We start from the raw sequence: 12,811 nt of genomic DNA, 5'->3' as shown, positions 1-12,811 counted from the left end.
AAACAGACTCTTCACTACAGAGAACAAACTGATGGTTATCACAGGGGAGGTGGGGGGGTAAGAAGGGGGTTACAGGAGATGGGGATTAAGGAGTGCGCTTACTGTGATGAGCACGGAGTATTGTAGGAAAGTGCTGAATCACTATACCACACACCTGAAACTAATATTACAGTGTATGCTAACTAACTTGCATTTAAATAAGAATTTTTAAAAAAGGAAATATCTACAGACCCCAAAAAAAATATGCCCCCCAAAATAGCGAAAACTAGAAACACAGATCTCAAAAACAGAAAGATCAATGATGGCATTTTCGATGAATAAATTATGTGGAACAGTACAAAAAAGTCATGAACATTAAGGTGGCAGATACCAACTACTTGTTCACCATGCCATTTTCCCTCTGCAACAAAATACAAGGCTAGCCTACAATTCCCAAGCTCTTTTGCAAGAAGCAGTGGCCATGTGACTGACCATAAATGATGTGCACAGCTTTCCTATAAAACCTCTCCCATGATCCTTCTATATATGCTTTTTCCCCACCTGCTGATATTGATGCTGAGAACAATACTGAAGCCCCCTCTTGAAGAGAGCAGAGCCTCCATCAGCCTTGAGACTTCCAACACCCCTCCCCCCTCACCATGCCCTTATATACCTTACACACACACACACGTGCGCGTGCACAAACACCTTGAAACCAATGAGCAATTAATGTGAGCAGGAAGTAAGCTTCTACTGTGTTATGTCACCAAGATTTTGCTGTTTATCCATCACAAAGTCCAGGATTTCTTGAGCGGACATAACTAGGAAGCAACGTGGAAAATACACACGATACAATGTAAAGTAAAAAAAAAAACCAAAACAAAACAAAAGAAAACAATAAAGAACAAAGATTAAAGTTTGAAAACCTTGCAACTGCAAACTTTGGTAAATAAACATTTAGTCTATAAGGAATCAGTTCGTTTCCCTTAATTTCCTTTGATACTGTGATTTAGCATTAAAACGAACTCAGTGACTTCCAGCCTGTGTGTGGAGTCAGAACACCCACATATACAGCCCCCCAACTTGCAAGGAGCACTGACCAAGGAGCAGCATTTCACTTGAACACGCCTCCAGCCTGAAGAGCAAATGCGTAAATACAATTGTCATTCATTAATTTGTTCAACGCCTCCTGCCTTGAGGTGGGCACTTGACAAGACTCCACCTGGCTCAGTCAAGCTGCAATCTCAGCAGTTCTAAGAGCAAGAGAGGAACAAAAAGGGTACACCAACTCCTGCACTTAAAATGCATAGGAGACTCATATAGCCACAACACAGCACTTCAAAGACAGAAGCTAAAGGGCCACCGAGAACTTCTTCACCGCAGTGGAAAAACAGGGATGGAGCTCGTCACAGACACAAAACCTAAGGACTTCCCTCCTTTGTATTTCATTCTGCAGGGGTTTGAGCCGCTGGGACTTAGAGCTCGGATCATCGCGGTGATTCTGAGTCCGCCGTCCAGTGGCACTCCTATTCACACCCGGGCCATACAACGGAAATGTATCCCTCACAAGCGCCTCACTTCCTGTTGGTCTAATTGCCATATAGCTACAGAGAACTGAAAGGTAGGGGCCCTTTTCCTGCAAGCTCCCCTTACTTCTTTGTGTAATTAAATTAACAAGCAAACTAACAACAAACCATTCAACTGAGCATTTCCCCACAGCGGTGGAGATCACCTAGAAGATTATAGGCAGAATGCATAGCCAGGAAGAGCAAATTACTAATGTTCCTTCACTTTCTAGGCCCTAGAGTCTCCCCGCGGGTAAGAAGTAATAGGGGACACCACAGTTCTGTTACCAAAGGCCAGAGGGAGAAGTCAAGTTCTCCGACCCAAGGCTGAAAACACCTGAAGACCCAGAGTCCAGGGAGCCTGGTGTTTCAGTCTGTTAAGCATCTGCCTTTGGCCCAGGTCATGATCCCAGGGTCCTGGGATCGAGTTCTGCCTGCTCAGCGGGGAGCCTGCTTTTCCCTCTCCCTCTGCCCCTCCTCCCCCTGCTTGTGTGCGCACTCTCTCGAATAAATAAATAAATAAACAAATAAATAAATAAATAAAGACCCAGAGTCCAGACTAAAGAGTGGGTGGGCTTTTCTCCTAAAGCACTCTAGGCAATAATATAAAGCAGTGAAATTTCTCAAGTGCAGCTTCTCCCAAGCTGGAGTCCAATGAGAAAATGCCCTATCCTAAGCAATGTCCTTTAACAGGAATGAGATGCATGGAGAAAGAACAACAAGGCATCCACTGATCCTCAGCCCTCCTGGTTCAGGTCTTACAGTATGGAATCACCCAACACAAAGGAGCCAAAATACATTTTAAACAACTACAAGTGCCCCAACTAACACTGGGTTTGTCAAAGGCAGAGAGGCGTTGAGTCTGAGAAGGAAATAGAAAGCTATCGAATATATTGCTCCCTGGGAAGGTTCCAGTCCCCTCTGACTCTCTGCATGCTCCAAGAACCCCATGCTGTAGAAGGGAAAGGGCAGCCAGCAGAGATCGTCGTCATCTCTCCTCCCTCCTGGCCTCAGATCTTGTCTCCCATTCTCCCGTGAAAGCAAGAAAACCATTCTAAATCACTCTGTTACTCACTTAAGTGCTAATTCAGTCATTCTTTATTGAGCATCTACTAAATGCAATGCACTGGGAGAGCAATGGGGAAAAAAACACAGTATTTACGTATCACCTCCTATACCTGCTACAAGGGCAAAGGTCATGGCTGCCTCGCGCTTACCGCATTGCCTGGTCCAGGGCCTCCCTCCGGAGGAGGCATTCATTAGCATCTGATGAATGAATGAACTGACACATTAAACAGCAGAGCCCTTCCATAGATATATCACTTTAGTTGTTCATTTCAAGAATCCCATGAGGTATTTATTATTATTCCAAACTCACAGAGGAAGACTGGCCCCTCTCAGTCAGTAACTGCTGCCATCAAAGTGGTCTTCCTTGAGGGTGAGAGGTAGCCGTGTGCAGTAGGAAGGGGGGCAGCGGAAGGGGAATATGTTGACTCACATCCTTCAGTAAATGTGTTTATTCCAGTTCTGGCATTCCTGCCAAATGTGTTGTGAAACCAGCAGGACTTGGCTCTGGAAAACTCACCTGAAAGTCACAGGCTTCATTTCCTACCGCCAGCCCCTCCAGCCACTGGGCATGAAATATTGGACCAAGTTAAAGATTAATTCTGCATTTTCTGTGACAAAGGTCACACCTCTCCCAGATGAGGAGGAAAAGGCATTTGTAGGCTGTCTCCTGCACAGCCACTGACAATCGCTCTGTCGCCATCCTGATGGTACCTTAATGCAAATGTAATCAAACCCAAACACTGGCGACCCCATTACCGGACCACTCTTGCTAATAAAGAACGGTTATAGCTTTGTTATAAAGGCAATCCCAGACCATCTCTTAAGCACTCACAGCTCCCCACCCCAGGCCCTGCATGATGGAAACCCTCTCAAGTTTTGTTTCGGGTTGCATGAGACAAAAACTGCAAAAAAGTTATAGGAAAGACTTGATTATCAAAGAGAAGAAGATATTTGGCATACTGCCAACCCCAGGCTCAGCCAGTGGGGTTCTGGCTTTTTCCTGGGGTCCAAACACATGGGGACAAACTAAGCAAGGAGATAAATTCTGTAATGTATATCTAGGTTATTTCCAAAGTTTCTGAGAAGCCACCTGGCACTAGAGGGGACACTGGAAAATCACCAGTGATCTGGGCCAAATGAACATGGCTGGACCCAAGCCCAAAGCTTTAACCCTGACTCATCGGCTCCCAACAAAGAGAAAGACGTAAGCTAGAACTACCTCTTGGGCCTTTAACGGGTGCCTTCCCCGCACAGGGAGGAACAAGGGTGGTTTCTACTGACAATTTTTATATGCAAGGTGTTAGTGTTATTGGAATCCTATCTCCCCAGCCTCCTCGATCTCAACCTCATCCATCATACCCCCACTCTCTAGTGGTTGCCGTACTGACCTCTTGCCAGCCCCCTGAATTCATCCTGTGTCTCACCTCAGGGTCCCGCCTTTGCAAATGCTCTTTCCTGTGATTGCCCTTCCCCCATTGCACTCCTCCTGGTCAATCAGCAAAAACCCTCCATCTCTCAAAGACTCAGCCCAAGTATCCCTTAACACTACTTTCCTCCGTCCCTCCCACCTCCAGAATGAGTCAGACGTCCCTTCTCAATACTTAGCGGATTCTGCTGTCACTACTAATATTTTTTAAATTGGTCTCTTACTAGATTGTGAATTACTGGAAGGGAAAGGTCCGGGTCTGACTCATTCCTGTTGGATCCCCAGTACCTTACGTATAGTGCCCCCTCCATAAATGCTGAATGATTAAGTGGACAAGGGAAGGCATTTCATTTTAGGTCTCTACGCTTGATCTACGGTAACTGGACCTTCGAGAGGGTAAAATGGGTATATAATTTAGTGGGCCATGAGTATACTCTCCCAAGCGAGCACGGAGTCTATTGGAAAGACGAGTGCAGAGCAGAATAAGGTAAAGCTGCTGCAAAATGCTTTGCAATGCTTCAAGCATCGTGCCATGTCGACTCCTGCTCCTACCAGTGGCACACAAGCCTCATGGCACAAAGGCACACATGGACTGATTGACTTCTCTCAGCCTCTGTCTAATGTTAAAGAGGGTACTATTAATGTGACCATTGTTATTCAAGTGCAAAATTGGAGACATTTGCATTGCTTCACATGAAAATACCAAATCTCAAAGATGAGGGTAAATCAGGTCCATAACAGATAGGACAACTGCCTTCCTTGTTGGGTTTTTTTTTTTTTTTTTAAGATCTGTCACTCAGAACGTTCCATAATGGCCTAATTGATCTATTAGACCAGTATTTTTAAAATGGGTTTTGTGAGCAAGAATAAAGGCTGACAAAAAGACAAGGAATTGGGTTCCTAAGTTATTGCTTATTGCAATCAAAGTTTAAAAAGAATTGCACATAAACCTTTTTTTTTTTTTGTTAATGTCATTTTCCTTACCTCCACCTTAGCGCCTCATAACTAGAAGAAAATGTCTAAACTTCTTATCTTGGCTATTAAGCCCCTGCCCATGGGCCCCAGGTTATTCTTCTAGTCCTGTCTCCAGTCATTTCTTCCAGCCCACCCACTCCATATGCCCAGTTCACCACACTTCTCACCCTTGGGTTTTTTCATTCCTTTTTGTCTATCAACCTACTATTCTTGCCTCATGGTATGTCTTTCTTTTTTCCGTGTTCTTTTGAAATCTCAGGTATTCTTCTAAGCTCATTCAAATGTCTCCTCCCCTATGAATCCTTTCCCTTCTCCACTTTTTTTTTTTTAAGATTTTATTTATTTATTTGACAGAGAGAGAGAGCACAAGCGGGGGAGTGGCAGGCAGAGGAAGAAGCAGGCTCCCCACTGGGCAAGAAGCCCGATGCGGGACTCGATCCCAGGACCCTGGGATCAAGACCTGAGCCAAAGGCAGACGCTTAACAGACTGAGCCACCAGATGCCCCTCCCTTCTGCACTTGTATCCACCAACATACTGCTTCTTCACACTCCCGGAGCACTTTGTGCACACCTCTATCCCCTGACATGTTCCGCCTTGGAAATATCAAGAACCAGATATTGTTCATTTTTGTGATTCCTATGCCTGACACACAGTCAGCCGGCAACGCTATTTTGTTGAACACTGAAGAAATGATTGGAATTTACAAGAACAGGTCCAAAGTGTCAATAACAAGGATAGTTATTGATGACAATGATGGATGATTTTATGGGGGTAGCTCTCGTTCACTGAGTTTTACAGATTTTACAGAGGCTCAGAGAAGTTAAAGAACTTCTCTTAAGACCACACAGAGGGGGAAAATGCCAAAGGGAGGAATATTATGTACAGGCCTATCTTGGTTCCAAAGCCCATGCTTACTCTCGTACAATATGTGTAATTTGGCCCATGGTAAATGTATTCCAGACACCATGTTAGCATTTTACAAATATTGTTCTGCCCCTTACAATTACCCTGTAGGATCAACACCCTTGGGAAGTAAGAATCATCTCTATTTTACAGATAAGAAAGCTGAAGTGTCCCCAAAACTCAACCATCTACAATCCCAAATAGCCTAAAAAACTATGCAAAGTACAGCAGTACCTAGAAACTTACAACACAAATTTAAAACCCAAAGAAATGTTAGGATTTCAAACAAATTTTAACCAAGTTCAGTCCACTGAATGCATGCAAAGATCCACAATAAAAAAATAAAAATCACTAAGAAATTAAATATCTGAAGACATTCCATATCTTCTCACTTCACCAGCTCCCAGCATGGGCTTATCCCAACTCTCCAGCATCCCAAAGTGAACCTTTTATTCCAGTTGGGACTGTCTTCCCCGTACATCACTCATTCTTATTCCTCTGATGTAGTCCCTCCATCTCTTCTCTCCAAACCTCCAACATCTACCCAATATCCTCCCTTTCCTTTGTGTGTGGACTTCTCTCTTCTGCAGCATGCATGTCCTTTATGAAATAATCAGACATTATTCTTGTTATTTCATATCACTATGCCTTTTGTGCATCACAACTTTGCTGCCATATCTTAACAATTAAGCATTCATTAGTCATATTATCTTACATCACTCTACATTATGGATATGTAGCTCAACTTTGATTTTATAACTATACCTTAAGTGTGGATCGTTCCATAGTAAAGACACAAATGCTTTACATTTGCGAAACACAAAGAACATTCAGGACCACCCTCAGTTGTTTCCCTCAACAATCCTTTGAACCAGGCAAAGAAGTTATCATTTTCATTTTACAGAGGAGGAAACTGAGACTCTAAGAGGCTAAAAGAATCACCCAAAGAGGCAATTAAGGAAGAGTTCAACTGCCGGGTGGGTCTTCTAACTTCCATACTCTTTCTACAAAGGCTTGCCGTCATACCCACTTATGGTGCCTGGATCTCCTCCTGACCTAAATCCCAGAGCCAAAGATAGAATGCTTAATCAAGGTGAAAAGTTGAGGTGGTAAGTACTGACGGCCTAGGATGCATCAAACCCCCTTTCCTCCCCACCCAAGAAAAAGATTCTCCACCCTGACATCTCTCTTTCCCCCAGGGGTTTGTATCACTCAGAAAGACTCTTGTCTCATGGACAAGAAAGTCCCATCTCTGATGATGGGATGTGTCAGTGACCGGGCTATATGACATCACATTGCAAGCCGGATTTAAAGAAACCCATGAGATCATCAGATAAGTAGTCTTTGTGGCTCTTTTTGACTTTAGTGGAATGTTCTCATATTGACAGCATATGCAGTTTGCCATCTTGGAAGCACTTTAAAGCTGGGTTTATACAGAATTATAACTTACAAGCAGAAAGAGGAAAATTCTGTTGCTCCCCTGGGTAATAAGTACTACGTTGTTCCCAGGTGATTTATTAAACTTTCCAAGCCTCACCTCAATACTGGGCTCCCAGAGATGAAGTGGGTTTTACTCATAATAGGCACCAAAGCCAAACGCTACCGGTTTCATATATATGAGAAAGAAAATTAAGAAGACAGTTCAAAGTTGTTAAGCCAAGGCCTCCTTGAAAGGAGGAGGAAAATGCTCAATGTTATAAAATGTGTCTGCTCATGACTTTCTTTTTGCTTTTAAACAAGCTGAAAGTGAGGAAGGTAAGGGCTCTGTTCTGTTACGGCCTCAAAAATCCTGTGCAGTCCCTGATTTATAGAAAAAGAATTATTGCAAGCTTTCTATGCCTCAGATATTATGCCAAGTGAAAATCACTGAACGCATTATCTCATCGAACCCACGTAACAAAGGTGTGGGGTATGTACTATTATCCCCTCTCTACACGTAAAGACACTGAAGTGAAACCTTTTTAATTTTCCAGTTAGGAAAAGAATGTATGAAATATTCCTTGCTTATAGGGATTGCTGATCACAAGATTCTGGTAACAGTCTCAACCGTTTGCCTGCCAGTCACATACAACTCAAATGCTGCCTTATGTCTACTACTGAACTGCAGTCACCCTGAACTTCCACTCCCACACTAAGACTCGCATCCATTTACCGTAACTCATTCTTTCAAGCCAGAGACATCCCAATAAAACAATACTGAATAAAAACACTGAAAAGAAATCCTGAGCCAAAAAAGAAGTGATATACTGAATTTGGACTCAGTGAGACCTGGATGTGAATCCTGCATACCGAACCGCTGTGGGCTTTGGCTGCCTCACCTATAAAATTAGCCTACAAACTCTAAGAAGAGATGAATTAAAATATGTATGATGTTATGTAACATATAGGAAAGCACCACATCATTTTAACTGCCATTGCTGTTATTATTGTGAATAAACTGGCAAAGAAGTAAAGCTACATAGAAGCAAGTAGGATGTGTTGTGGAAAAGAAATCAGACAGCTGTCTTTGGGCCAGGAGATTGTCTCCTGGCACTGCTAAGCGTTCATTCTCGCTGATCTGAGCTGTTTTTGTAAGAATGGAATGGTGCTCTCGCTAGCAACAGAAAAAATCATCCTGGTTCTCCTTCTCTCTCTCTCTCTCTCTCTCTCTCTCTGTGTGTCTCTCTCCTTCTCCTAGAGCTTGGCTGCCTTACACTTTCAGCAAAATGACATCTGAGCCTGATGTGGAACAGAAGAACTCCCAGATTGTGGCATTCCCCCTTAAACCTAGCTGTGCTGGCCTTAAGTAGCCAAAATGGATATGATCTTGCAAATGGAAGGCACACACCCTATATCCTCGGCAGTTAGCTAAGTCTGGTCAAGCAGACCCCCCCCTCCAGTCCCATTTGCTGACAGCTTCATCACGACCAAATGATTAGTACAAAGTCATCAAACATACCAAGCCCAGGGCTCTGTACTTCAAGAAATGCATCCACACATGGAGAAAACGCCTCAGGTACACTCAATTTGCAGAATGGGAAGGGGTAAGGGTGGAAATCTTTGATTAACAAAACACTAAGCTACAAAGCACCAGAGTGTTTCTGAAAGCCAATACTACCAAGTAAAATTCAGGCACTAGAGGCCGGATCTACCTCCAAAATTTCCCTTCTGCAAAATGTTTACACTGCAGACTTTTGCTGACCTTTTCTAGTAATGAAGTCAACCCTACCAATGCATCCATCACCGAGGCCTGGAAACTCAGGAAGAATTAGTACCCATTACTAGGTAGGGTAATTCATCCCAAGATGGAAGAGAGGCGTTTTGTATTTTAATTTTTTTTTAATTTAAGATTTAGTAGGTTCTATGATCACAGGGTTATGTTCCTTTTGGTAAAGCTCAGTTGTGAGTAAATTAAAACTGCAAATCATGGAAACAGAAATGAAAGACCCACTAAACTCTCCCTGAGCCACAATTATTCAACCTTAGTGCTCTGCATAACTATACATCTTAAGGCTGCTAGATGGGGGGGAAAGGTCCTCCAAATTGTGGCACCTGTGAATCATAATTATATTATTAATCAGAATTAGTACATAGATATCACTGAATGGGTAGTTGTTTGGGGAGGGAGGCCACCTTGGCTGCGGAGAAAGTACAGCCTTTGAAAATTAAGTTCATGGATGTGTAAATGTAAAGTACATAATGTTGCAACTCGGCCTAAATGTCTTCATAAAGTGCAAATTAATGCAGAGCCTAACTAGGCATTTGGAACGCTAACCTAGTTTTCTGTGTTTAGCTAATAGCTAGCAATTTTGCTTACACTTTTATCCTCTCATTACATAGCAATGATGATTATTTAGTAAATACATGTGAAAGGCCACATACTCCACCGCACCTCTTCTGGGTTGGAAATAACCCCCCTCCTAATACTTGTATTTATAGAATTCAGTTACTGATACACGAAATCAAGTAGAGCTGTGATAAGGAGCCCACTAAGGCCTCTTCTGGAGGTTCAGAACAGACCCGTTCTCAGAGGGTCCCCCCGTGATGGCCTGCCAAATGCAGGGTAGGAGCTGGGACGAGGAGTTTGGGGGTCCAGAGCTTCAATCAATGTTAACCCTTTGTTAATCTTAAATGGACTCAGCTGGCTTGGCTGCTTTGCGAATTACTTGTGATGGTGGAGAGAGGTAAGGGAAGGCTATTTTCTAACTAGTGAAATATTAGGGAACAAGAAAGAGAGTTTGAAAGAGAGATGTAAGAGAGAAAGACATAAAATGTGCTCTTGTAAGATGCTACCCAGGCCACCCCTGGACATAGGACTGGTATCAACCCTTCTAAGCCACCTGGGAATTTTTCCTCTTCGATGCAGGATGGGGTAAAAGAGGTCCCACTAGGATTTGGAGCGGTCACAGGGCACTTTTTATTGTCTGCCAAGCATACAACCTATCTCTGAAGTATTACAGCAGTAAAATTCTTAGTTGGGTGGCCAAGCCCCAAACAGAATGATTTGGAATACAAGATTCCCCGTTCCTGCCCTCAAAGGAGAAAGTTGAAACTGAAGAGTGGTATTTGGAACCAGGTCCAGGGTAAGCACAGACAAGGATTTTTAACATCCAGAACCAGGCCTGGCTTAGGGGGTAGGGACTGGCTGGGCTGAAGGATGCAGGAGACAGGGCCCTCCACTTCAATACTGCTCCTATGTGTCTGCCCACAGGGGCAAGTTCCTGCTCTCCTCTTCTGGTGACTTTATGGGAAGCTGGCTGAGTCCCCAATTCTGCAGAGCGAATGCAGGCAGAAGGGAGCCCTGCAGATGGGTCCTACCCTAGCCACTGTAATGACAGGTGGGAGGGGAAATGGGGGAGACACCATCAGTGGGAGGAGGCACTGAACTGGGAAATACTGCTGATCCTGGGGCTTTTTTTGCATGGCTCCCCTCTACACCACAAACTCCCTGCACCAACAAAGACGCTGCTTGGAAATCAGAATCCCCTCCAACACACACACACACACACACACACACACACACACACACACACACACAGGCACAGGCAGGCACAAGCCCTGCCCCATTCACCTCATGCCTCCTGAAACCACAGACTGGCGCAAGTAGCCTGAGGTCAGTGAGTCTGAGCTAGCACAGCACATCCTTGCCCCTGGGAATAGCAGAGGCTACAGTCTAGAGTGGTATTTATGATATGGTGTTGTTGCAGGCAGATTCTGCCTTTACTTGATGTGGAGCAGGGCGTGCTAGCATGTTTCAGACCATCATGACCAGTCCTGATGTGCTTGGGGAAAGCATGGAGGACCTCCACATCCCTCCAGTCCCTGCTGGTGGCACTCTCTAGTCCTGCATCCTCCTGCAGTCTCTTGAAAGTGCCTAGATACCAGGGCAGGGCTCTGCGTCCATTTTGCCAGCCAGGAACCACCGAGTTTGGGAACTTTGAAAGCCAGGGGATGGGGGTGGGGGGTACCAAGGCTCAAATTTCAGGGCCAGAGTTCTCAGCCAGGAAAGCAGTTGAAAATCAACACCCATCCGCCTTTTCTTTCTTATCCCTCACCCCTTCTATGTTCCAGGACTCCATACAGATACTAACCATACCACACACAAACAGACACACAGACACGGGCGCGCGCGCGCACACACACACACAACACACACACACACACACACACACACACACACACCCCCTTAGGCTTAGGAGGTTTTTAATTCTGAACGCAGCAAACCCAAAGAGCTGCAAGGGTCTCTGCCACCACCCCCTTTCCCTCCTACCCCGCGAGGCTACTTGACAGTCTACACGCAATAAAACCCCAAACATTCCAAACAACACAACATAACCCAAACCCACCAGTGACTCCAGCGCGTCCCATACCTGATATGCAGACGATGAAATTGGCTTGAAGAAGAAAAAGCACCTCCCAGACTATTTCCATCCTCTGATTCTCATTCCAAGTGCATCACTCGACGGGAAAACAGGGGGGGAAGGGGGGAGCCCGACACGGCACACACACATACAAACACGCACACACTTGCGAGCGAGCGCACACTCGCACTCCCACCCGACAGCCGGCCAGGGACAGTCACCCCCAAGATCAATATCGCAGTTTGAATTGTTCCGGCAAATCTCCCCTCGGGCTCGACGGATGTGCGCCCCAGATGTGCTGACACATGTCCGATGCCTCGCTGCCCCGGAGGTCTCCCCAATCGCCGGTCTCTGCTCCTCGCACGAGAGGCGGAAACAGCACTAGCAGCGGCAGCGGCAGCCACCTGAAGCCACCAACGCCGGGCTCTTCCTGCAAAAACGAGACCCCGATCCGCCTGGCGCCCCAAGAAGACATAGACGATAGCCCCCCGCCGGGCCGCGCCGCACAGTTCCGGGCCCCCGGCGCTCGCAGCTCGCTGGCTAAGCCCAGGTAGTCCGCGACAAGTTGCCCTCGAAGTCCGCCCCCCTCACCGGGGCATGGTCAGAGGCTGGCTGCCGCGCTTTGGGGCCGCTCTCCTCCTGCTTCCGGGGGGCGGGGGGANCGGGGGGCAGGGGGGAGGAGACGACACAGCAGACAGGGGAAACAGAGAAAGAGAGGCAGGAATTATTGCCCGAAACCGCCGGCAGCCTCCGCCGACCCTCCCTGCTCCCCAAGTCCGCGCTCAGCCCGCCGCCTCCGAGCCCGGCTTGGGCGGCGCGTCCAGGGCGCCGAGCGCCGAAGGCGGGGAGCCTGGGACCCGGGCGCGTCGGGGGCCCACGGGCTCCCCACGTCGTGCGCGCGCTTCCCGTTCCTCTGCTATTTTCCTGGGCTCCCCGGAACCCTCAGTTGCCTCGCTTCCATCGCCCGCAACTAGCGCCGCCGCCGCCGCGATTTTCCGCAATGCAACTGCAGGGGTCGTTATTTCCTCGCCTACGGAGCCCGACGCTGCCCGAT

General features: G+C 46.2%; 1 protein-coding gene across 2 annotated transcripts in view; it reads right to left on the bottom strand.

Annotated features, from left to right (window-relative positions):
• Positions 1-12,811, bottom strand: part of CA10 (carbonic anhydrase 10) — a 487,235-nt gene that overhangs the window by 473,855 nt on the left and 569 nt on the right. The window contains exon 2 of one of the 2 annotated variants that reach the window (XM_034641268.1): positions 11,767-12,399. In XM_034641268.1, coding sequence (XP_034497159.1) covers positions 11,767-11,827 — 61 coding nt within the window. In that variant the 5' untranslated portion in view covers positions 11,828-12,399. The remainder of the gene's footprint in view (positions 1-11,766; positions 12,400-12,811) is intronic. The other variant, XM_034641267.1, reaches the window with a different exon arrangement.

The sequence above is a fragment of the Ailuropoda melanoleuca genome, chromosome 13 (assembly GCF_002007445.2).
Source record: "Ailuropoda melanoleuca isolate Jingjing chromosome 13, ASM200744v2, whole genome shotgun sequence".
Taxonomy (NCBI): domain Eukaryota; kingdom Metazoa; phylum Chordata; class Mammalia; order Carnivora; family Ursidae; genus Ailuropoda; species Ailuropoda melanoleuca.
The sequence above is the reverse complement of the archived record's forward strand: the minus strand, read 5'-3'. Positions and strand labels throughout refer to the sequence as shown.